The 25694-nt window shown below is 45.4% G+C and overlaps 1 protein-coding gene across 1 annotated transcript in view; it reads left to right on the top strand.

Annotated features, from left to right (window-relative positions):
* The window catches only part of MPZL1 (myelin protein zero like 1), a 63981-nt gene that overhangs the window by 37198 nt on the left and 1089 nt on the right, over positions 1–25694 (top strand). Inside the window, exons 3-6 of the mRNA XM_030302584.2 lie at positions 7829–7995; positions 13643–13856; positions 14609–14741; positions 17066–17168. Of these exons, the coding sequence (XP_030158444.2) occupies positions 7829–7995; positions 13643–13856; positions 14609–14741; positions 17066–17168 (617 nt within the window). The remainder of the gene's footprint in view (positions 1–7828; positions 7996–13642; positions 13857–14608; positions 14742–17065; positions 17169–25694) is intronic.

Here is a 25694-nt window from a genome sequence, read left to right on the forward strand (position 1 = left end):
GGTATGTTTTCTTTTTCTCTCTTTTCTTTCCTTTCCTTCCTTCCTCCCCATTTCCCAGAAAACGTTTGTTGAACGCGTTGACAAAAGGCATTTGTGAGGTGATGAGAATATGACGGTGAACAAGGTGGACACAGTCCCCTGCTCTCTCCTGGTTCCAGACAGCCGGTCATTCCAGTAGAGTGTGAGGGAGCCTTCGCAGGGGCAGGCAGGATGTGAGGGAGCACAGGGTGGGGATTTGGGGCACACGTTGTAAGGATGTCACTTTTACATTGAGGCCCAAAGCATAACAGCCAAAGCGTGTAGTAGAGGAGTGTGTTCCTGACAAGCGAAAAGCTGAATTTATTAATCGTTAGGGTTCGTCGAAGAGAGTATATTTTTGTAGCCTCCCCTTACTTTGTGCTATCCAGCCGAGGGAGTCCAAGATAGATAGCCCTGACTCACGGAAGAAAGGAGCCCGCTTCAGCTGCAGAGTGGTCCCGTTCTGAGGATGTGAGGCCTCCAGCCCGGCCCCTGTGCTGTTTCCAACTGACACACGTCATCAGTTGGCTTCTTGGTATCCAGCCTGATTGTAGGAGTGACAATTGACACTGTGAGGGAATCCTGTGCTGAATGCTTTCACTGGAGCATTCTGGAATTGAAGAGGTAAATCTCTTACCACCTTACTGATGTCTTCCTTTCTTTTAAAAAGAAAAACAGGTTTTATTATGAAAAATAAAATACATACAAAAGAGAGTGTGTGTGTGTGCGCGTGCCTACAGTTTACACACCTCACGTTAAAATGAGCTCCCATGCCCTCACGGCCTACCCTAGGAAATAAAACGTTACCAGTAGTGTGTGCCTTTTTTCCTCCTGCCCCGTCTACCTTCCTCCACTCCGAGCCACTCGTCTCGGTTGTGTTCGGTGCCCTTTTATTTCTCCCTTTTAGTATGTTTTGAAAGGTCATGTTTATGCTTGTGGTTAGGCGATATTACGATATCAGGTTAACACTGTGTACCGGTGAGATAGGCCAGAAATCTATTTAAATAAATTACTTGATTGTATTCTTCTAGGCAGGAGAATATTCTGGTGACATCAAAGTGTTTCCAAAACAAAAAAAAAAAATCAAAACAAAAGCCTTCTTTCAGTTTCAAGGAAAACTGTGGTGGGAGCTGTTCAAAGGATAAGGTTTTTACAAACCAGGGTACTACAAATGGACCCAGAAGTGATATGCCAAAGAATTGTTTCACTTGTTAAGTTTTGGGATCTCCGTCTAGGCCCCGCAAGTGTTTATTCATCCGTAATAACGCTATTCCAATGTATTTCAGATGATTTTATAGTATGAGTTTGAATTTACTTGGAGCAAGACCATTTGGCACTTTTGGAGGCATTACTGACATTGCATTTCTTCAACAATTCACGGTATTGAAACAGATCACATCAGGAAACAGACTCCTGGCCAAACTATTTTTGAATTTGAATTTGCTTTTTTCCTTTGTGGCTGTGATGGGTGTTATTTTTGTATTGTGTATTTACTTGGATTTTCCCCCAAAACTGTTCTGGTTCTCCATCCAAAATGGAAGAAAACCAAGTTGTAGGTGTCATAGTTGACTGCTGTAGAAACAAATGACCCGTGTTGAGTTGATTCTGCGAACTCTTCGATTACTTGTCAAACAATTTTTCAGGCTTTTTTCATTTGAATTGATCTCCTACAAGAAGGACTGTTCTTGTTCGTCTTCTTGCCCTCTGGATGCTGGTGTAACTTAGCAGGTCAGGATTCCTTCCCCAGGAAGAAAGTCGTAAGCTCAGCGCCTGTTACCGTTTTTGAAATTTACATGTAAGTTAATATATAACTCAGAGTCCAAAGTTGGCAGGATATAAAAACGTTTACATATCACTTAATCTTTCCATTTCATTTCCTTTCATTTCTGTGTTTTTTATTCCTGAGGCAATTGGTTTTTCCGGGATTCAGCAGGACACTTTTCCCCATCCAAGTTTTTGAATTAAAGCTTTGATACTTTTCACAGCAGTTTTTGCCCGTGTACTGTAACTGTGAATCTCAGGCCTAAAAGACCCCTATTTAACGTCTCGTTCAGACGGGATTCCCGTCCTCAGTGGCATGGACTTGATGGAGTTTAGACCAGTGGTTTCTCTGCATCTCAGGGTACTTTACATTTGCATTTTTAGCCATTTTAACTGGTCCCTAAAAATTCCCTCTTATGACTGTGAAGACAGGCCCATCTGAATTCCACAATAATTTTACTGTGTATTGCCATAATACTCCTAGTGACTCAGGAGGGGAAAAGAAAAGGCCTGGACAAAGCAAACCATTCCCAATTGTTTAAGAAACCAGTGAACTCATCCCTTGCTTGAGCCTCATGGAATGCAGTCCGAGAGGGAAACCTGTGTTTTCCCCACACAGGAGAGCTTCTCTGGCCGTCCCATCTTGCTCATCGCATTTGTTTAGAAACCGCCGTGCTGTGCTTGGCGACCACAGGCACCGTAAGCAAGGGTGTCTCCCCAGACTCCTCCCGAGAGCAGCCGGGGGAGCACCTGACTCAGGGTGCCACATCGCTGCTTGCTCTTCCCTTGTCTCTCCTGGCATCGTGACTTCCTGGGATACCTCCATGTTTTTGTCCTTAGCGTTCTCTGTCCTTGGGGGCCCCCATCCCGGGCAGAGGAGCTACAAAATGACCAGGGTGGCTGCTGCAGCGTGTCTGAAGGAGGAGGGTGGGAGGCGAGGTCTGAGAGGTGGCTAGGAGTTAGCTCTTGTCGGGCTTTGTGGACCTGTGAGGACTTTGTCCTGATCCTGGCTAATGTGGAGACTGTTTGGAGTGTTTGGAGCAGAGGAGTCATAAGATCTGATATGCATTTAAATTTTTTTTTTTTCAGTTTATTTTGAGAGAAACAGAGCAAGTGGAGGAGGAGCGGAGAGGGGGGGAGAGAGAGAGAATCCCAAGCAGGCTCCACTGTCGGCATGGAGCCTGATGTGGGGCTCGAGCCCACAAACCATGGGATCATGACCCGAGCCGAAACCAAGAGTCAGGCACTTAACCGACTGAGCCACCCAGGCGCCCCCTGATAATGCATTTTAAAAAGCATGGACTGGCTGTGGTTAAGTGGGTGAGGGTAGGAGCAGAGACACCAGTTTAGGAAGCCACTGAAATATCCCAAGTGAAAGAGGAGAGTGGCTTGGACCAAGATGGCAGCACTGAGAGAGGCAGTGAGAGATCACTTTTGAGAAGATGTTTCTAAGTAGATACAAACCTGTTTTGTGACAGCGTGGTGGTAAGGATGTGAGAAAGAGGTCTCAAGAAGGACTCCCGGGTTTTGGCCTCAGCCACTGGAAGGCTGGGATTGCCATTTACAGAAATGGGATAGGCTGTGGAAGGGTGGGTTTGAGGATGGGAATCGGGAATTCAATTTGGTCATATTAAATTTGAGATGCCAGGTAGATCCAAGTGAAGTCGTTGATAGGTGTGTGTGTGTGTGTGTGTGTACAGGGATCATCAGCGTTTAGGTGATATTTACAGCCTTGAAACTAGATGAGGTCCCCAAGAGATAAGAGGTCAGTGGGAGAATCTGGGACTCTCCAACATGCAGAGGTCAGAGAACTAGAAAGGAACAGGCAGTGAGATAAGAGAACAAAAGAGTGATGCTTCAGAAGTTAAAATGGGAAGAAAAAGTGTTCCGAGGCTGGGAGGGATCGGCTGTGTCAGATGTTGCAATAGGTCAGTTTGAGAATTGACTGTTGATTTAGCCACATGGAGGCCATTAGATTCTTTGACAAGAATAGTTTTAGGGGCACCTGGGTGGCTCAGTCGGTTGAGCGTCTGACTTCAGCTCAGATCATGATCTCATAGCTTGTGAGTTCGAGCCCCACGTCGGGCTCTGTGCCGACAGCTCGGAGCCTGGAGCCTGCTTCAGGTTCTGTCTCCCTCTCTCTCTGCCCCTAACCCACTCACATCCTGTCTCTGTCTCTCTCAAAAATAAACATTAAAAAAAATTAAAAAAAAATAGTTTTAGTGGAGTACTGGGGATAAAAGCCTGGATTGGGTTTATTCAAGAAAATATGGGAGGGGGTGGCTGGGTGGCTCAGTGGGTTAAGCGTCCAGCTCTTGATTTCAACTCAGGTCGTGACCTCACGGTTCGTGAGATCGAGCCCCGCATCCTGCTTGGGATTCTCCTTTCTCCCTCTTTCTCTGCCCCTCCCCCATGCATGCTTGCACTCTTTCTCTGTTTGTCTGTCTCTCTCTCTCTCAAATAAACTTAAAAGAATTAAAAAAAATGGAGAGAATATGGGAGGAGAGAAACTGCGCACGGTGAATATAGACAGTTCTTTCAAATGAGATGCAGGGTCAAGATGTTTTTCCCCCTAAACCTGGGATATAAATATAGGTAATTTATATGGCCGGTGGCAGTAACTCAGTTGAGAGTGAGAACTTCAGGAGAAAGAGGGAGGATTGCTGGATTAACATCCTTAGTTAGGCGAGAGAAGATGGGGTCCTGTGCCCCGAGCAGGGACCGGCCCTGAGAAGAGGTGCAGACCTTTTGGACGTGGTAGCAGAGGAAACACGGAGCACGGGGCGCTGCTGCGGGGAGCGAGGGACGCGAGGAAGTTGCCTTCGGGTTTGCTTGTTTTCTCAGTGAACTAGGAAGCACAGAGAGGAGGGTACGAAGTGGTCCTCTGGGGGGAGGGGGTGACAGATCTTAGGTTCTGATGCGGCTGAAGGATCAGCAAAGTCAGAGTGTTGGAGGAAGTGGTCTGGAAAGACAGGAGGAGGCCGCCAGAGAGCAGAGAAGCTTGAGATTGTGGAGCGGGTGCTCGTATTGGTAGGGTCTGGGGCACTGATTCTCAGCCACGGTAACTTGGCCCCTGAGAGGATGTTTCAATGTCTGGGGTCCTTTTTGGTTGCCACAGCTGGAAGGGGAGAAGATTCCACTGACACCTGGTAGAGGCCAGGGACCCTGCTGAACGTCCTGCGATGCATAGAACAGACCTGAGCAGAGAACAGTCGAGCCCGGTTGTCAGTAGTGCTAAGGCGGAGAAGCCCTGGCCGAGGGTCGGATGTGAGGATGGGGGGCTGGGGCAGGCCTGAGGGTAACATTTTTGTAGAAGAGAAGATCAACAAAGAGACCAGGGCTTTGGGAAGTTCATTTTATGACTAGTTGGGATCTCCAAGAACTAGGACAGCTGGAAAGAGAGAGAGAGAGAGAGAGAGAGAGAGTGTCAGGGATCAGAGGATGCTAACTAGCTGTGCATGGAGCCATTTTGTTCTTTTGGAACAGCTGACTGACCAGAGTTGGAATCCATAACCCTGGCTGTAACAGCTGTCTGTGCAAATGAGCCAAAGAGTGAGGGTTTTTGTTTTTGTTTTTGTTTTTAAGTCACTTGTATATTAACCAGCTCTGGTGTAGTTAAGTCTGCCTCAGATCAATTGTCTAAAAGCCACTTTAGGGATTTGGTTAGTCTTTTCGGCCAAAATTCCGTGACTGTAAACTGAAACATCTTTAAATAACCTCTCCGGTACCGACCAGATTTTGCAGGCCGGCCTTGAGGCAGGGGTCTGGCTTTGAGAAAACCCTGAGGAGACTTATTTATTGACTTCGCAGACTGGTTTTCCTTGTAGCGCTTGCCACTGTGGAGAAAACTAGTCAAAATCACGCAGCATAAATAAGGGTTATAAGCCAACACTGCTTCCTGGAAAAGCTGGTCAGATCTTCTGGTCTTGTGCTTTGTCCCTCGTTTTGAACTCAGATGCCCTGGGGCTGGTTTTCTGCCTACCCACAAAGGCAAGGAACATCTTTTGTTTGCTTCTTGTTTGAAAGAAGGGTTTGTTTTGAGGTTTGGGCCACAAATAATAATCCATTGTTCTCTATAATAATAATCCACCCTCTTTAGCAGAAAAAAAATCTGATTGATACAGTATGGCTATCAGTTTATTTAAAAGAATAGCCAAAGTGCCCATTGTGTCCTGCGAATAAACATTTGGAAGATGGTTGGGAGAACTGGGGGAGTACTCTTTTTCTGCCTGGCCTAGAGTCTCGGGCGAGACCTCAGGAAGAAAAACTGAGTGTGCTCATCAGTCCTGGGTGACAGCAAACCCCTCCTCATTCTGCTCATCTGTTACATTCTGAGAATAATTGGAACACTGCAGATACGGATTCTTTCCAAACCATTTCTTTAGAAAATACCCTATTTGGAAGATAATATTTCCTCCATTAGCTTTAATTGTGTCCATTTTTAGGCTAACGAATTTCCTTTCTGACCTTCACTTAATCCAGGAAAGTGTCTTTTTTAAGTGAAGATTATTTTAGCAGCCATCCTTAAAACTCTGATTAAGTTGCCTCTGATTACAGATCTTGGAAAAAAAAAAAAGGAGCTATTTTTGTATTACAAGTGATAGACATTTGAATTACTATTTCTGGGCTTAGGCTGACTGAATGAAACTCAAGGGGTAGAGTGAAAACGTGGCCCGGTGTGGTCAGCTGGTTCTTGAACTCACAGTTATCTAGCACAGGTTGCACTGAGATGTAACGGTAGATGGGATTTCATTAACGAAAACAGCATGTTGTGCATGTTTTTTGCCTTAAATCCCTTACAGGAAAAGGATCAGTGAAATAATAAACACGGCTCTGAATGAAGTGATACCTTACCTAGAATAGTTTTAATTGTGTTAAAATTAAATGGCAGATGAGAGAAGTTCAGTGTGATAGCAGTTGAAATTTAACAGGTGAATGTGAGAACTACTTAAGCAAAAAAAAATATATGTATATATATATATATATGTGTATATACACACACACATATATATGCATATTTTTAATATATATATTTATATTTATATATAATATATATTATATATATATACATATTTGTGTGTGTGTGTGTGTATATATATATATACATCTTTATATATATATATATATATATATATATATATATATATGGCCTCTACATCATTAAAAACAGACCACCAGGGAAGCAACCAAGATGTCCTTCAGGAGGGGAATGGATAATATCCATACCGTGAATATTACTCAGCAATCAAAAGAAATGAACTGTCATGCTATAAAACGACAAGGAGGAAACTTAAGTAAATAGAGCTAAGTGATAAAAGCTAATCTGAAAAGGCTGTAGGATTCCGGCTCTATAATGTTCTGGAAAAGGCAAACGTACAGATACAGGAAAAAATCAGTGGTTGGCAGGGGTTTAGGGGGAGGGGGGAAGAATGAATGGGTGGAACATGGGATGTTTAGGACAGTAAAAGGATTCTGTGTTTTATTATAATAGTGGATACATGACATTGTACATTTGTCAAAACCCATGGAATGTGTAACACACAGTGAACCCTACCATAAATGATGGGCTTTAGTTAATAGTGTAACAGTATTGGCTCATCAATTATAACACACACCACACTCACAAAAGATGTTATGAGTAGGGGAAACTGGGGGTAGGGGTGAGGGAATATACTGGAACTCTCTGCTTCATGCTCAGTGTTTCTGTAACCCGAAAACTGCTCTAAGAAATAAAGTCTGTTAATGAAAAAGAAAACATAAACATGAGGTAATAGCTGAACTCGTGAAAGTATCTTCTTACTGAAAACCAAAGACAAAATCCCAGACCGTCAGCAGTTTATCCCGCTTCTGGGAAGCACCTGGCTGTGGAATATTCTGCCAGAAATGTGTATGACACAATGGCAGCAGAGAGAGAGAGATGATTGATTGATAGACAGACAGATAATCTCTATAACTGTGTATATCAAGTAACTTTGTCATATCTTTGTCATATGCAGCATGATATTTGTACTAAATGCTACTCAAGCTTTCCTTGCTCCTCTCTCTCCAGTGACCACGGGCACATCGGCCTTGGAGGTATATACCCCAAAAGAAATCTTCGTGGCAAATGGGACACAAGGGAAGCTGACTTGCAAGTTCAAGTCTACTAATACCACCGGCACGTTGACCTCAGTCTCCTGGAGCTTCCAGCCAGAGGGGACCGACACCACTGTGTCGGTAGGAATGCTTGATCGCGCCTGCTGGGCCTGCCTCCCGGGTTCTTTACGGCTGTGATGTCATAAATACCCATTCTTCTGATGGTTCCCTTCCCAAAGGAGTGACTGCGTTGACTCGGAGATTTCAAGGCCCTTCTCTTGCTCTAAACTCTCCAGGAAAAAATAAGTTCAGCATCTCTTAAATGCAGCTCTTTCCTTGGCTTTGCACAGCGCTCTCCCCCTTGCCGCCCCCCCAGTTCTTCTCCATCAAATCCCCTTATGGAATTTCTCTTCCACGGAGCCCCCGCTGGCCGGCCTTGCTGACTCTGATCATGGTTTATGACTCTGATCCGCATTTCAGCTTTCATTTGCCCCATTTTTTATTGAATTTCTTTGAGGTCTTCCTGTTACACACACACACACACACACACACACACACACACCCCTTTCTGACTTAATTATGAGGTTGTTTGCATTTATCGTAGAGCCGCCTGACTCAGCAGTCGTCCCTGGAGCTCACTGTGCAGTGGGGATGTGGGGTCTTCAGAACCGTGTGCAACCCAGGCTGCCCTCAGTCCTCAGTAGGAATAAGGATAGCACATTGGTGGGGCACCTGGGTGGCTCAGTCGGTTAAGCGTCCCACTCTTAATTTCATCTGCGGTCATGATGTCTCGGTTGTGAGATCGAGCCCCGCATGGTGCGCATGTGCTCTCTCTCCCTCCCTCCCTCTGTCTCTCTCTTAAAAAAAAAAAAAAAAAAAAGGAATGCTTTGTGGGTGACTTCAGACTAAGGTGAGTGGCAGAACGAAAGCGAGGTCCAGTTAGTAACTAGCCGAGTGCTGGCTGAGCCGTGGGGCTCTTCAACACCGACCATCCTGATTCTTGTCCCAAAGAGGGGGGATGCTCACACCTTCTGGGGCTGCTGTGAGGGCCCAGGGGGACATTGTTCAAGTCTGCTCCTGCTAGGTCTAGTTCCTGAGGTGGCTAGCAGGCATAACTCACCGTGTTTCCGTTCCGTCTGCGTGTTGACCGTCCTTTAAGTATCAGCATGTGCTTTCACAGTGTTTCACAGTCCCGGTTGTCCATGCGCAGCTGGGACAGAGTCTGTCATTTCTCTTCCCGACCACTTCTTCTCTTGCATGATGACGAGTTACCTTGTTGGTCCTCACCCGGATGTAATTACCCCCTCACCTTCACGAGGAAGGAGACTTCTCCCCACTTACAGGCTGGGGAGGGCCTGGGGACCTGCTCCGAGAGTCGTCACACCATCCGGGCTGGAGTCATTCACACCCCGTTTTCTTGCACTCTGGTTACTCTGTTTTTTTCCCTTACATGTTCTTTCTCTCTCAGATGGAAACATTTGTTGATAACCAACTCTAGGCTTTAGGGATTGCTTGAAGCACTGTTTCTCAGTCTTTTTGTTCATGATCACCTTCCTAAGGAGTCTTTTTTTTTTTTTTTTTTAATTTTTTTTTTTCAACGTTTATTTATTTTTGGGACAGAGAGAGACAGAGCATGAACGGGGGAGGGGCAGAGAGAGAGGGAGACACAGAATCAGAAACAGGCTCCAGGCTCTGAGCCATCAGCCCAGAGCCTGACGCGGGGCTCGAACTCCCGGACCGCGAGATCGTGACCTGGCTGAAGTCGGACGCTTAACCGACTGCGCCACCCAGGCGCCCCCTAAGGAGTCTTTTTAAAACACACTTTTCCCAATTTCTGCCCCCCATCTACGAAACTTCATTCATTCATTCATTCATTCATTTATTTATTTATAGGTTTGTTGGCTTTTTTTTTTTCTAGAGAGAGAGCAGGGCACAGACAGAGGCACAGAGAGAGAGAGAGACAGAAAGTGGGGGGGGGGGGGCTCCATGCTCAGCACGGAGCCTGACTCAGGGCTTGATTCCATGACCATGAGATCATGACCTGAGCCAAAATCAAGAGTTGGACCCTCAACCGACTGAGCCACCCAGATGCCCCATGCAATTTTAATACTACAGATACATTGCATATCTGTGCTTTATGTGTAAAAAGATCGAAGTATTTTTCTCTTTCTCCCTTGCCCTTAGAGCCAGTATTTGCCCCCCCCCCCCCAGGGGAGATGTCACCCCTGTTGAGAAGGCACAGCTTAGAAACTCTAGTGGGAATTATCTGCCTCATAGCTGCTGCTATGACATTTTGAAGCGTCTTTTTTTTTTTTTTTTTTGCAGAAAGCCTTGTGTTAAGAATTTACCCTTGATGCCTTTCCTTAAAGAACAGAGGGACTACCTGTCCATTGTCTCTAGGTCCTGAGTTCCTGAGGGTCTTCTCTGGGAAAACTTGGGGGTGTGCATTGAGATAACTATAGCCCCTGAAATAAAACCGTTTTTATGTTTAGCCTCAGTGGCTTCCGTTTCATATGTGACGTTCTCAAAGCTATGTATCTTCTGTTGAAATAAGTCTCCAAAAGAAAATCTCGGTTGCACTGGGTTGGAATATGTACCCGATTTCCAAATTCTTGGGTGGACCTGTGTCCCCCAGGATTTATATAAAAAAGGAGGAAGCCCTGGGTGTTGTACCAAGAAGGAAGGAAGGCTAAGGTCAAGTCCGGGAGTGCTCACCGGGTCCGGCTGGGTGTGATTCTGTGTGTGGTAGCACAGGAGTGAGTGAGAGCAGGCATCACACACACACACACACACACACACACCCCTGGGAAAACTTACTGCTGCTTCACACAAATGTGGCCTCAGTGCACAACATGCTTCCTGTAGAGGCAAAAGCAAGCACGCGTAGGTTTACTCAAGAAAGTCTGAAGAATTGTTTAAACCTGCGAGGGTTTCCCAGCTGAAGTCTTCGGTCAGAGTAGACATGGGGGGCATTGTTGAGTCTACAGCAAATTAAACATCCCCTGGAAGATGTCCAATGGTAATAACTTTCTTTCAATAATGTTTCTTTCTACAAACATTCTTGCCGAGGGGGTCAAGGCAGGTGAACATACCTCAAGACTTACTATAAAGAACATGCTGTATTTTTGATGAGTGTATTTAGCTAACCCATTGGTACTTCCCCACCAGCCTGGTTACAGGTAGTTCCAGAATGCTTAGCTATTGATGGAAGATCTTTTTTTTTTCAACGTTTTTTATTTATTTTTGGGACAGAGAGAGACAGCGCATGAACGGGGGAGGGGCAGAGAGAGAGGGAGACACAGAATCGGAAACAGGCTCCAGGCTCCGAGCCATCAGCCCAGAGCCCGACGCGGGGCTCGAACTCACGCACCGCGAGATCGTGACCTGGCTGAAGTCGGACGCTTAACCGACTGCGCCACCCAGGCGCCCCTGGAAGATCTTTTAACTCACAGGTGTCAGAACGTGTATAAGAAGATGAGCAGGATGCTTTTGATTTTCACAGATTTTCAGGCAAATTGAAGCCCGGCATACCACAGATGCCTTTTCTGGGCCGTGGAATCACAGTCCCCATGTCTAAGCTGGAACTCGTCTTTTCTCCCCTCTGTTTGCCTTCTTTGCTAGTTCTTTTCAGGTAGCTGTGTTTGTCTAATGACCCAGATTTTAAAATCTTGAGTCTTATGGGGGTTTATGTTGGTCCTGCCCTTCCCTATCTGCTCCCACTTCTTTTCCATCCCAGGAAATACGAATGTTTGCTGGGTCTTCTGTTTTGATTTCTGACATTTAGCGCTCGTCAGCTTTCCTGCTTCTCTGCTCTCCATCACGTGATAAAAACCGTGCTAGGACTAGTGCAGTAGCCCCCTTGGTTGTTCCTCCACTTCTGTTCATCTTTCAATCCAACCTTACATTCCACGAGGTTCATAGCCCTACAACAGTTCTTGTACCTTGTCCCTCCTCTCGTTGGAAAGCCTAGTTTCCCACTGCTAACAATGCTCAGCACTTTGTCTAGAATGTCTTACAGGTCACTTCCAGCTTCACACTTCAGCCCTGCTTCCATTCTCTTATGAGATCATCTCCAAGCTAGTAAAAACTCTAACAGACTTCCAAGGAGGGTAAAATCCGAGAGCCTTCATAGTTGTTTTTTTTTTTTTTTAACATTAATTTATTTTTCAGAGAGACAGAGTGCAAGTGGAGAAGGGCAGAAAGAGAGGGAGACACAGAATCCAAAGCAGGCTCCAGGCTCTGAGCTGTCAGCACAAACCGTTGAACCATGAGATCGTGACCCGAGCCAAAGTCAGATGCTCAGCCAACTGAGCCACCCAGATCTTAGTTCCTGAGAGCCTTCATAGTTCTTAACAAGCATTTAGATTATATTAAGCATAGGGGTATATGCTTGATAAATGATAATAATGTAATTATTACTATTAATATTTTCTAGTGATCATTTAGGTATTGTGGAGGGTGGGTTAGAGGAGATCAAGGCCAGTAAAGAGGCCACAGTCCAAGATGATGAGAGCATGAAATGAGGTATTATCAGTGGGACTTCAGTAGAGAGAAGAGAGAAAGGTATGAGGTAGAATTGACAGGATTCACTGGGTGGAGATTAACTGGATGGGAAGGAAGGTAGAGGAATCAAGGATTACTCCAGGATTATAGTTCGAGAGACTGGAATAATCCACCCGTTGAGGTGGGACACACAGGTGGAAGGTGGAGGTTACAGAGCAAGGTGATAAATTTGGAGGTAGGCAGCTGGGTTGTAAAGTTAGTAGGCATTTGGGTGAGGAGATTCTAGGGCTCAGGGGAACATCACGGATGGAGAGAGGGGCTGGGGAGTTACCAAAATATCAATGGTCCTTAAATCTTAGGAATGGATGCGATCATAGGGAGGATTTGCTGTGTTCAGAGGGTTCTGAAAACGTTCCGTTTGAGTTATTGTGGAGCTCGTGGTTGACTCCTACTGATTTGTTTGCCTGGCCCCACTATCACCCGACCTGTGAATAAGAAGAAAGGCATCGGGCCTCCTGCCGAGATGCTTGGATTGAAGCCAGGTATCAGGATAGATCCCCACTTGCCAGGCCTTAATCTAGTTTCCAAGGTGCTGGGCTTGACCAGCCCTTGTCGACGTTTTCTTTGAGGAAGGAGTTCCTTGACTAAAAGCAGGTGTGAGGAAAGAGTGAGCTAGAGTCTGACTCTTCAAAGAGAAGCGAGAACATTGGGGGTGTCTGGGCTTCCACTCACACACCCATGCCATTTCCAGAGGAAACTGATACCTAAGAGGGAGAAACCCATCAGACTAACTGATCTGTCATATTTAGGCTTTGTTTTCTTCATGTCTTTGTATAACTAAATAGTAAACTTCATGAATCCAGACTGAAACTTTTGGATTCACAGGCTCTGTCACGATGACAATCACTGGCTGTGAAGGGTCAGATGGTCCTGACTTTGACTTTGGATTCATCACCTGTTATCACTGTAACCTTGGGCAAATGGCTTCTTTGAGTCTCCTTTTCCTTCTATATGAAAAAGTGGGCAGTAATCACTACATCAGGGGTATATTGCGAAAATTTAAGATGACACATGAGTTTATTTCTTCCACTGAAATAGGATTGAACCCTGTGATTTCTAAACGGTCTGGCTTAGATTCCATAGCTTATTTGTGATACGAAGTTGTATTTCTTTCTGTATGAAGTCTTTTTTAAAAAAAGAACCTTCCACACACAGCATGCCTATTACAGAGTTTAGAGCGTCTGCCTTTAGAAAATCTCATGTGTTCTTTTTTTTCTAATTGCAGTTTTTCCACTACTCGCAAGGGCAGGTGTATCCTGGGAATTACCCACCGTTTAAGGACAGAATCAGCTGGGCTGGAGACCTCGACAAGAAAGATGCGTCAATCAACATAGAAAATATGCAGTTTATACACAACGGCACCTATATTTGTGATGTCAAGAACCCTCCTGACATTGTTGTCCAGCCAGGACACATTAGGCTCTATGTTGTAGAGAAAGGTACTTCTTGAGTATTTCGGCGGTGATGGTGCAGCCCCCTTTATCTCCGGTTTAGTTGGAGAACAAGAGTTCCATCTCCGGGTGTATTTGGAAGGGGCGTTTTTGTGCTAGCTATGTCCCTGTTTCTGTGCACCTGTGGTCCCTCCTCACGTGCCAGGGTGCTGGGAGCCGCACTCACACAGCTGTAGCAACCGGCCTCCTCCTTCGGATACCTGGAGCCTGCTGGTCCGGTTTCGGGAGTGTCCAGTTTTCAGTGTTTATCAGAAGTTAAGACCAAATCCGCTGTGCTTGGGTGGGGTGGGCACCGGGAGAGAAGATGAATACTGCTTCTCCATTCTCCAGGAGAAAGTTTCAACGTTTACAAAAACAGTACAGTTCTTTCTCCCCCCAACCCTCCTTTTTTTTTTTTTTTTTTTCTTCCTTTTTTTGAAAATAAGCAGGAAATGCAGGTTCTGGTGTCTCCTTTTGAGACAAAGTCTGCTTTGTTGGAGAGCACACTGAGGTGAATTCACACCCTGGATTTTCTTTGACTTCAGAGCATTGAAAGGGAGGGATTGTGTGTGCAGAAACGCTTGGCCCTGAAGCTCATTCTTTAGGATGTGTACATCCTCAGTTAGACACCAGAAGTTCATAACGCGGACGATAAAAGAGGACGTGGTCGCCTCTAAAGCGCTCGCTTACTAATTTCATAAAATCCCCCGTCTTCTCTTGGTAGCAAAGCACCTTAAAACGATTTTGTTCTTTCTCTCTAGAGATCTTGCCCGTGTTTCCAGTTTGGGTGGTGGTGGGTATAGTTACTGCCGTGGTCCTAGGGCTCACTCTGCTCATCAGCATGATCCTGGCTGTCCTCTATAGAAGGAGAAACTCTAAACGAGACTACACTGGGTAAGTAGCACTGCTTTGGGGGGGGAAGGGCGGGGGTGGGTGGGGGGAGGAATCAAAAACTGCCTGTGTTTTTTATGGAAAAAGAATTGTGAAGAATTAGTTACTTACTGTTTGCATTTACACCGGAATCAGAGGCGTGCCGACGTGGGCACGCAGAAATCGGTGGCCTGCTGTCAGACGTGGGCTGTGACACTAATCCCTGCTTCAGGGGGATCAGTGTCCCTTTCTTCGGTTTGGTGCAGTGAAGCCAGTAAAGGGCTTCAGCTGACGGACATGATGATGAGGGCTTTTCCTTTCTGTACTTTTGTAAGCAGCTGTATTGCTTTGATCATTCTGGAGTGCATGGCTGGACCCATCCAAACTGGGATACAGTAAAAGTTGGGCACCCAAACATAGAGGGGAATAGATTTTCTTTTTGTTTATGGCTGTTCCCTTGGAGCAGAGGGTGTGTGCCTAACTGAGGACCTTCTCTCTCCCCGACTCCAGCTGGACAGCTGACCCATGTAAGCTATGTAGAACTCGTGGGGTAAGACTGAGCGGAGGCTGGTTTCCAGGTGTAGCACGAGCCGGGTCCCACGTGCGCGGGCGCGGCTTACCCAGCCCGAAGGCACGGTGATCTGAGAGGGTTGCATGCCCCGGGCCCCCTTGCTCGTGGACGGCGGGAACCCGGGCCCCTCTGCGCCCGGCTTTAGGAGTGCCGTGTTTTAAACAAGCTCGAGTGTTCAAATTCAGATACTGTTTGCTCGGAATGCTTCTGTTCTGCCGACTGTATCTCCCCCCCTTGCATGGTGAGTGCTTTACGAGGAAATATAACCGGAGTGTTGGTTTTCAACGGGAGACTAATCCAGGATGGGGACATACCAGCCTCTGTAGTTCTTCGCTTTGGGGTTAATAAAGGGGCAGAAGAGCGTGCCTTCGAATCCTGCATGGCGTGGTGAATGCTGCTTTTCTTCTTACTTCGGTTTTTTTTCCCCCCTCCCTTTTTCTACCTTGGTGTGCCGGGATCAGATCCTGCTTATCTTCCACTTCTTAAGAAAAGCTGACATAGACGACACACTGGGACTGTAACAGGGCTGGGGTCTCCTTCCACCTACACTAGACACATGGTAACTAATCACATCGCCCGTTGCTGTTAACATTCGTGTGTACGTATTCAGCCCATCTCCCTTGTTGACGACTAACTAGCTTGCTCCGAGCTAACCCAACAGTTATTATGGTTTGTCCGCAAATACGTCCTGCGTTTGCACTGGCAACTTGTCGAGCATACCAGCCCAGTGAAACTGGGTTGTCAGGTTTCCTAGGGGCTTGTACGATTATCCGAATATATATGTTCCTCATGTAGAATGGCTTTGTGTGTGTGCGTGTGTGTGCGTGTGTGTGTGTATGTGTGTGTGTGTTTTAGTGTTCTTTTATGCATGAATTGTGTTGTGATTGAGACCCTCTCTGTGTTAGATACTCAGACTATTTTCATTTGGGATGCAAAGCTTCCCGTTTCAGAGAAGACGCAGCTTAAACACACAGCTGGCTTCGGTCTTCGTAACAACACTTGAACGTGAACCTTGCCAAACTCCTAAGATTTTCTTTAAAAATACATCCGAAAGGATTAAAGCTCTGACAAGTACCAATAGAGAATCCCTAAAGAGTTCCCTCCCGGCATTTGCCTTCCCTTCTTTATTTACGAGATAATCCTTGTTGTTAAAGACCCCCCCCCCCCCCCGCCCCGGGCCCTTGAAAAAGTCCAGCCTGTGTGATGTGGCATTCCACAGTTTCTTATCACTCATGACTTCCTGGGTTTTCTTCGGTTTGGTTGTAGTTCTGGCGGGGGGACACCGAAGATGGGGAACTAGGGAATGAAAGGAATGAGATGAGCCAAGACTACAGCTTCGATGTGGATCTGTAATTCGGGAAATAAATTCAGCAGGGGCTCGCCTTGCATTGCTGTTACGAAGGCTTAGCTTACTCCCGTAAACCTTTATCCCAGAGGAGTGACGGCAGGAGAAACACACGAAGGGGCCAGAGGATAAATGGGCACTATAGCCAGAGGCCCTTCAGGAGACAGGATTATTGCACAGTGAGGCAAAGAGGTGGCACCGTACTGGTTTCTGTATTTAGCCCAGAGGAGGTTCACTGACTTACGAGAGATAGTGTCAGGGATTAAAAAAAGTCTCAAGATCTGTGATCATTTTGACACTCATCATTCTGTCGTGTTTTGTTCTATCTGCGGTTTCATCTTGTCATCACTTGCATTTCTATATTTTTCCCCCTTTATTTTAATTAATTTTTTTTTTTTTTTACATCTGTTCTCCACATTGCCAACTCATCAGCTGCAGTACATCAGAGAGTGTCTCACCGGTTAAGCAGGCTCCCCGGAAGTCCCCCTGCGACACAGAGGGTCTAGTAAAGAGCCTGCCTTCTGGATCTCACCAGGTAACGGCTGATTGCCCTTTTGCCCGCCGCCCTGTGCTCTCTGCCACTTGCCTGGTGCAGGAGAGGACACTGAGCCGTGAGACAGAAGCGGAGTAAGACAGAAAACAGAGCAAGAGAGGACGAGGGGAAATACGCTGGCTGGGGAGGATCGCAAGCACCACTAACAGATTGTTCGCCAATAACGTGGCTCCTCGGGCCCGAATGAAATTAGGAAACGGCTTTGGCAGGTGTAATTCCTTCATTGCTTAAGGAAATAAATCCAAAGACCTAGATTCTGTTTTGAGGTCCTCTATAGGACCAGGAATTCGCAGGGATATTCTTGGTATTGAAAATAAAAAAATTATTTTGTATGAATTCTTCAGAAGAAATTGAAAGTCAACATTTATCTGGATAACTGGTAGGCTGGATGAACAAGGAAAGGCATCAATTTCTGCTTCTTATAGAGAGTACAGAAGGGGCGCCTGGGGGCTCAGTCGTTGAAGCGTCTGACTCTTGATTTCAGCTCAGGTCATGGCCTCACAGTTTGTGAGCTCGAGCCCTGCGTCAGGCTCTACGCTGATAACACAGAGTCTGCTTGGGATTCTCGGTCTCCCTCTCTGCTTCTCCCCTGCTCCTGTGTGCTCTCTCTCCCTCTAAATAAAAAAAAAAAAAAAAAAAAAATACTTTTTTTTTTTTTTTGAAGTACAGAAGAGAAAGAACTTTTATTTATAACTTAGCACAGAATCTAGCATCACGGTTAATACTGTGTTTTGGCTATGCTATTGTAACTGTAATTGTGGCGTGGCAAAAATTCCACAGCTTAGTATATACAATTCTGTTGTAGAGCAATTTTGTTCTTCTGGGGTCGAAAGCATCCTAAGGAATTTGGTTAGTTACAGCTTTTCCCTGAGGTGTTTTAGAGGTCGGATGGATTCAAAAGGAAGTAAAGGTGTTAATACATAGTGAGGAAACTGAGGCATTGTGATATTAAATTACTAAAAGCTCATACCCAGCTAACAACAGAATTAGGGCTAGAGCTCAAGTTTCTAGACCGTACATTCTCTGTCATAACAGCATCAGGGCTCATGACTTATTCCTAGTCTGTCTGTCTCTCTTAGGATAACACAGTATACCTCACATACACTAATTTGGATTGTGAATGAGATAGGGTTGTGAATAAAGGCTTGAGAGTTGGGCCTAAGATCTAAAAAGCCTTGGAAACTTTTTTTCTGCCTTTGAAGTGCTGTGGGAGTTGCTCACCTGCCGAAAGCAGACTAGGAAACAAATGGTTTGGGGACATTGGCAAACAGGTTGAATGGTACTGTTTTCCCTAAGAGAAAGGAAACGAGGAGTCCTGTGATCGTCTGAGTTTACTGTCTTGAAGCAGTTTCCACACTGCAGTGCCAGGAGAAGAAACAGAAATGGAGCTCATTTGTCTCACCGAATTGAGGAGGCAGAAGTCAGTGTTTGGAGAGGCCAACATAGCTAGGCTTGCTGCAGCAAAGAAGAAACTACACAGAGAAGAAGAGAGTTTCAGACATCTGGAGTGGTGGGGCTCCCTTGAGCCTTTTCTGAGTATAGTTTTTTGCATGCATGGGAGAAAAGACCCTACAACCAGAGAAAGAACCACTTGAAAAGCAATAGGTTATATGATATCCTACAGGGCTAGGAACTGTTTGTGTTCCTAAAAGCCAGAGTGCAGAGAACTCATAATATACAGAATATCGGTCGTGGTCCTCAGAATGGTCATGCGTTAGTAGTGGGGTTAAGGTAGCACCAGAATAAGGATGCTGTGGATCTGCCATAACAAAGCGTAAAAGGAGGCCTTTAAAGAATCAAACTAAGAAAGTATTTTAGCTGCATGCCATAACAAAACCCAACACTCTTTACAAGAATACAACAAAATTCAGCACCCAACAATGCAAAGTTTACCAAGTCCAGCACCAGTCAAAAATTACCACACGTACAGAGAAGCAAGAAAATAAAAACAAAAATAAGAGAAAAGCCAGCCAACAGAAACAAACCCAGAAATGACAGACAATGGAATTCATAGAACCAGGACTTTTAAACAAGTATGATGAATCTTCTAAATAACCTGAATGATGTAAAGGAAACCTTGACATAATGAGGAAATATAAAAAAGACCAAAGTGGAAACAAAACAAAATAAAACAAAACAAAACATTGGATGGTGTAAACCACAGATTAGACACTATAGAAGAAAAGATCAGTAAGCTTGAAGACACAGCAATAGAAATTATCCAAAATGAAGCATGAAGAGACGGGCAGACGAGTGAAAATGGACAATATCAAACAATCTGATGGGAGTCTGGAAAGGAAAGGAAAGAGAAGGGAGTAAGGAAAAAAAATCAAAGAATAATAGCAAACGCTTTCTATTCTTTTCACTATTTCTTCTGATATTTTCTTCATGTTTCTGAACAACTTTATCACATTGCTACTTCAGTACTTCAATTTTAGATACTATCTACTGACTCCATACTATGAAAAATGAGAACATACATTTCTTTTTCTCCCAGCCTTTCTTCCCAGCACACACTCTGTACACATACATATATATACACAGCCTCTCCCCAGTGTGTATCTCACTGTAGTTAGGTATATTTCAGTGCCACATGTACCTGTTTGTTTTTCACTGTTGTACCACATATATATGCTTCCTTTTATACTTTTTTGTTTTTCACGGAGCCAATATTTGCCTCATTTTTTGTTTGCATAGTTTTCTAAGTACATATTTATATTCCTTCTCAGAACTCTCTAATTGGAACACCTTCAAACATGCCACATATTCTGTTGGTTTCATTTTCTTTTTGGAGACATACCTGTTAGAATCTTTTAGCTTTGTTGTGCCTTAGGCTGCTGCAGAGCAGTCATCCTGGGCCTCCTCCCCCAAGGAATTTCATTTACTCATTTCTTATTTAGACCTCAGGTCTTCACCTTTTTAGTTTATTCTCATGTCACAGTGGAACATATCATCCATAACTTCTTGAGAAAAGATGCACAGGAGATAAAAATTTTGAGGCTTTGTTTGATAAGCAGAATAATGACCCCAGAGGTGTCCAGATTCTCATTCCTAGGACCTGTGGAAGGTATTGCCTCACCTTTCACAAGGACCCCACAGCTCTGATCAAGGATCTGAAATGGGGAGATTCTCCTGGATAATCCATGCGGGCCCAGTGTCATCACAGGGGTCCTTGTGAGAGAGAGAGGCAGGAGGGTCAGAGTCAGGGAGAGATTTGAAGATGCCATACCTTGGGCCTTGAAGATAGAGGACGGAGTCTCAAGCCAAGGAGTGCAGGCAGCTTCCGTAAGCCGGGAAGAACAAGGAGGTGGGATCCCCCCACGGCCCCCAGAGTAACGCAGCCCTGCTGATACTTGAGTTTAGCCCTCCTGGCCTCCGAAACTGTAAGATAACACATTTGTTTCTAGCATGTTTTTACTCTCCTCCCTCTGACGTGCTCGATAATGCAGTTGGGTAGGATTCCAGGTTATGAATTGTTTTCCTTCAGTATTTTGAGACATTGTCGATTTTTCTAGCCTCCAGTGCTAAGTTGCTGCGTTCTGATTCCTGCTTCTTTGGTAGCGGTTTTATTCCACCTCTCAGAATCTTTTTTATCCCTTGTGTTCTGAAATTTTATAAAATTGTGAGTCTTTTATTCATTGTGCTGGTTGCTCCATGGGCTCTTTCTGTCTGAAAACTGTGTCCCTCAGTTTTAGGAGATTTTCTTCCATTATTCTTTAGAGATGTTCTTCCTTCCATTTTCGGTTCTCTCTTCTTGGAAATTCCTGCCAGGAATTGGACCAACTCCTAGATCAGTCCTTTAGTTTTCTTATGTTTTGTTTTGCAGTTTTTGTTCTGCTTTCTAGCAAATTTCTGCACTATTATCTTCAACTTTTATTGAATATTAAATTTCAGCTTTTTATTTTCCAGAGCTATTTCTTTTTTTTTTATACTTTTTTTTAATGTTTTATTTACTTTTGAGTCAGAGAGAGACAGAGCATGAGCAGGGGAGGGGCAGACGGAGAGGGAGACACAGAATCTGAAGCGGGCTCCAGGCTCCGAGCCGTCAGCACAGAGCTCGACGTGGGGCTCGAACTCACAAACGAACTCAGATCATGACCTGAGCCGAAATCGGACGCTTAATCAACTGAGCCACCCAGGCACCCCTCAAGAGCTATTTCTTATTCTCTAATTATAACGTCCTGTACTTGTTTTCATGAATGCATAGTCTTACCTCTCTGAGCATATCGTTTTTTCTTCTGTTTTATGTGATTTTGTAAATGTTTTCTCCCATCACTTGATTTTGCTGTTTCTTTTGAATTGCCTTTTTCTCTTATTATTTCTGTCTTTCATATTAGAAGCTTTACTCAAATGCCCAATGATCCTTGGCTATCCATCATATTTAATTAAGGTACTCAAATCTGGAGGCGCCTGGGTGGCTCAGTCGGTTGAGTGTCTGACTTTAGCTCAGGTCATGATCTCACAGTTCTTGAGTTCAAGCCCCACATCGGGCTCTGTGCTGACAGCTCAGACCCCACTTCGGATCCCCATTCCCCCCTTGCTCTGCCCCTCCCCCCCTCAAAAATAAATCAAATCATTTGAAAAGTAAGGTACTCAAATCTGATCAGCTCTTTGTGCAGAGATAGAGCTTCCCGGCGGGGGGGGGGGGGGGGGGGGGGCTTCACTGTTTGTATAAAGTGCTGGCTGTTTTCCAGTTCGGGGCCTCTAAGTGTCAGTTGCAGAGGGTCCTTTCTCTCGAGTTAGTCAATTTTTCCAGAAGGAAATCTGATCTCCGGCTTGGGAGTTGAACAGAGGAAGGAGAGATGAGGGCTCACTGTTCAGGAAGCAGACTCGCCCACCCCGTTTTCAGTGCAGACACCTCCCCCAGCCGTGCCTGCTGTTCTGGAGTCAGAGACTGCCTCACTTCCTGTGAGTAAGCCCCCCAGGGTTCTGCCCAGGCCTGACTCGATGGCATTTTCTAGAGGTTGGTGAGAATTCACTCACCGTGTCGATCTCTATTGGCATTTTTCGGCATTTGCAAGATAACACCAGGTTAGCTTTGGGGTGTTCCTCATAGTCGATTCTTGGCTTATTTCCTCTGGGCTCAGTGCAGACCCCTGAAGGCCCCCCGCTCTCCCCGTCCTGTTGTAAAGCAGGGCTTCTGTTCAGGTGGCATGGACCTGGAGTCCCCTGGGTCTTCCTCGGTTATTTTCATCTTGCCTACCAAACTTTTTAGTTTCCAGTGGTGCTTGTTAAAACTAGTTTCTGCCTTGCACGTTTCTGGAATTTACCAATCCTGTGCCAGTTAACCCAAGGCTTGGAAGTGGACCGTGTGATTTCCTAGCAAATGTATCTTCTAGTATTTGTTTCATTTAGATTTGCGTTTAGTGGGCGTGTCAACTTACAACAGGGAATGTCACCCTGAGGTTAAAACATTCGCTTCACTTACTCTGCAAGCCCCGTAGAGCGTTAGCAGGTGACCCTGGTGTGTGTTTTTATTCACCACCACACGCTACCTTCAGCTTATGTCTCAGGGGTGCATACGTTTCAGAGCCCCAGAGTATTTAACGGAGGAGGTTCTCTCCAGAATCCTTTATGGTAGCTGTGTCTTCAGTTTGTTCAAACTAAGGCCACAATGGTTTTCACAGTTTGGGAAACTTGACCTCATTAGGGAATTTAGGAGATTAAATACGTTTTATAAGTTGGGCACAACCAAACAATAATTCTTTTAAGAATCTAATCATCCCAAGGGGCGCTGTCGGTTAAGCCTCCGACTTCAGCTCAGGTCACGATCTCGCGGTCCGTGAGTTCGAGCCCCACGTCGGGCTCTGGGCTGATGGCTCAGAGCCTGGAGCCTGCTTCCGATTCTGTGTCTCCCTCTCTCTCTGTCCCTCCCCCGTTCATGCTCTGTCTCTCTCTGTCCCAAAAATAAATAAAAACTTTAAAAAAAAAATTAAAGAATCTAATCATCCCTTTGTATGTTCTGATCACTTCCACACACAGGTGAGCGCTTACTGTACGTGCAATGTGGGCTGAACACAGGAGATGCAGGCGTGATTAACACCCAGGCCCTGCCCTCGAGAACCTTCGAGTCTCCTGGGGTGTTGAGATCATTTTTAGGATTTTCCATTATGTGGAGAATTTTTTTATACATAGCCTAACGAATAATTGTTGTCATTATTGTTTTTTAATACCCTGACCAACAGCCTTGAGGAAATCTTTGTATTTAGATAAACTTCAGGGTAGTGTTTTAAGAATTAATGATGTGTGAGGTGCCCGGGTGGCTCAGTCAGTTAAGCGTCCAACTTCAGCTCAGGTCACGATCTCACAGTCAGTGGGTTCGAGCCCCGTGTCATGCTCTGTGCTGACAGCTCAGAGCCTGGAGCCTGCTTTGGATTCTGTGTCTCCCTCTCTCTCCGCCCCTCCCCCACTCATGCTCTGTCTCTCTCTCTCTCAAAAATAAATAAACATTTAAAAAATTTTTAAAAAACAATTAGTGATGTGTTACAAACTAGCACTGACTCTGGGGTCTAGCCAATGGTGTTAACTTGGGGAGAATTATTTAACTTCAGCGTCTGTTCTCGTCTCTGAAATGATGGGTTAGGGCAAGTTGACCTTCTCATTTTTCTTCTTCTTCTTCTTCTTCTTCTTCTTCTTCTTCTTCTTCTTCTTCTTTTTTTAAGTAGGCTTCATGCCCATTGTGGAGCCCAGTGTGGGGCTCAAACTCACAAGCTTGCGATCAAGACCTGAGCTGAGATCAAGAGTTGGACGCTTAACTGAGTGAGCCACCCAGGCACCCCTCATTTTTCTGTATTTAATTATAAGGGCCCCTGGTGCACTGTGCTTTATAAGAACAGGTTTAGGCAGTTGCTGCCCACCTTAGCAATCAGGTCGGTGAAGTAGGGGTGTGGATGGGAATATTTGCGGACGATCCCTTGGTGCTTTCCTCCAAGGGTTCTACCGTGACATGTTCCCTGATCAGCAAAACCTTCCATTTCCTGCCTGCAGGCGTCATCCTATCTAATAGCATTAGTAATGACCACTTGGATGAGTAAATACCTCCATGTTATCTTATCAGAAGACCAGTAGCATCCAGAATGCACTAACAAGGAAATTTACAAAAGATGTAACACCCGGGCAGGACATTAAGTTTGCTGTATTATTTGTCTGTCCTTGGTCACCGTTTTTGTTATAATTGGAAGACTTAGTAACAGAAAGCTTGAATAAAAGTGGCTTTCAAATTAAGTAAGAGGCTTATGGGGCGCCTGGGCGGCTCAGTCGGTTGAGCGTCCGACTTCGGCTCAGGTCATGATCGCTCAGTCTGTGGGTTCGAGCCCCACGTCGGGCTCTGTGCTGACAGCTCAGACCCTGGAGCCTGCTTCAGATTCTGTGTCTCCCTCTCTCTCTGTCCCTCCCCCGCTGTGCTCTGTCTCTCTCTCAAAAATAAACATTAAAAAAAAAAATTTAGACTGAACTAGACCTGCCAGCAGATGCCTGATCTTGACCTACATCCCAGAAGTCCTTTGGTTCCATTACGTCATCCAGCCCTTCACCCAGCACCTACTGGGTCTGCCCAATACTGCTCTAGGCACGTAACTAACAAAATCCCTGACCTCAGGACCCTATTCTAAGAGGGAAGGAGAGTGAGGGCATTGGATAGTGGTAAGCAATTTGTAAAAACCAAACCCATCAACAGGAGGGAGTTTCTTTTATTCTTTAGTGATTTCCCAGTTGCTTTCAACAAATTGTTGTGTCCTCTTGTCATGAAAGACCGCACTGTCTCACATGAGAGGCCTTAATTGGTATTTTAACATTTACTGACTGATTCTCACATTATTCTGTGTTCTTTTTCTTCTTTGCTTTCTCTGTTCTCTTTCTGTTCCACTCCCCTAGTGTGTCAGTTAAACCTAATGCAGTGTAACAAACCACCCCGAAACATAAGGGCTTAAACAGCCACCATTTATTCGGCTCCCAATTCTCTAGGTTGGTTGGGTGGGTCTTCTGGTCGGGGGGCAGAGCAGCTGATCTCCGCTGGCTCACTCGTGCACCTGCCGTCGGCTGGACAGTCTACAGCGGTCTCAATCGCCGTCTGTTAGTGGGCAGGCTGCGGGCCAGAGACACAGTTCGAGTTCGAGTGCCCACACCCCCCAGGATCCGCCGTGACACCCGGGGGGATGCAGGCTGTGGGCCTCCTAGGTGGGAATGAGGATGTTTAGTCGAAACACAGGCTTTTGGCTACCGAGCTTATGATTCCAAAGTTGGAAGATTAAGCACAGTATTCGACTTCTCAAGGAGAGTTTTCCTGGATGGGGAGAAGAGTTGACTTTGGGTTTGATTGGACTTTTCTTTTACAGTCGGGGCCATTTTGTTGTTGTTTACAATTTTAGAATCTCTGGGTTGGAAGGGTCTGTAAGGGTCATGAAATGCAAGCACCGGTCTGATATTTGAAACCCCAGCCTCTGCTCAGACCTCCTCCCCAGGCGTCCAAGAACTCACTGTGCCCCGCCCCCCCCACCCAACCCCCCCGCC

This window comes from Lynx canadensis, chromosome F1 (assembly GCF_007474595.2).
Source record: "Lynx canadensis isolate LIC74 chromosome F1, mLynCan4.pri.v2, whole genome shotgun sequence".
In the NCBI taxonomy this organism is placed as follows: Eukaryota; Metazoa; Chordata; class Mammalia; order Carnivora; family Felidae; genus Lynx; species Lynx canadensis.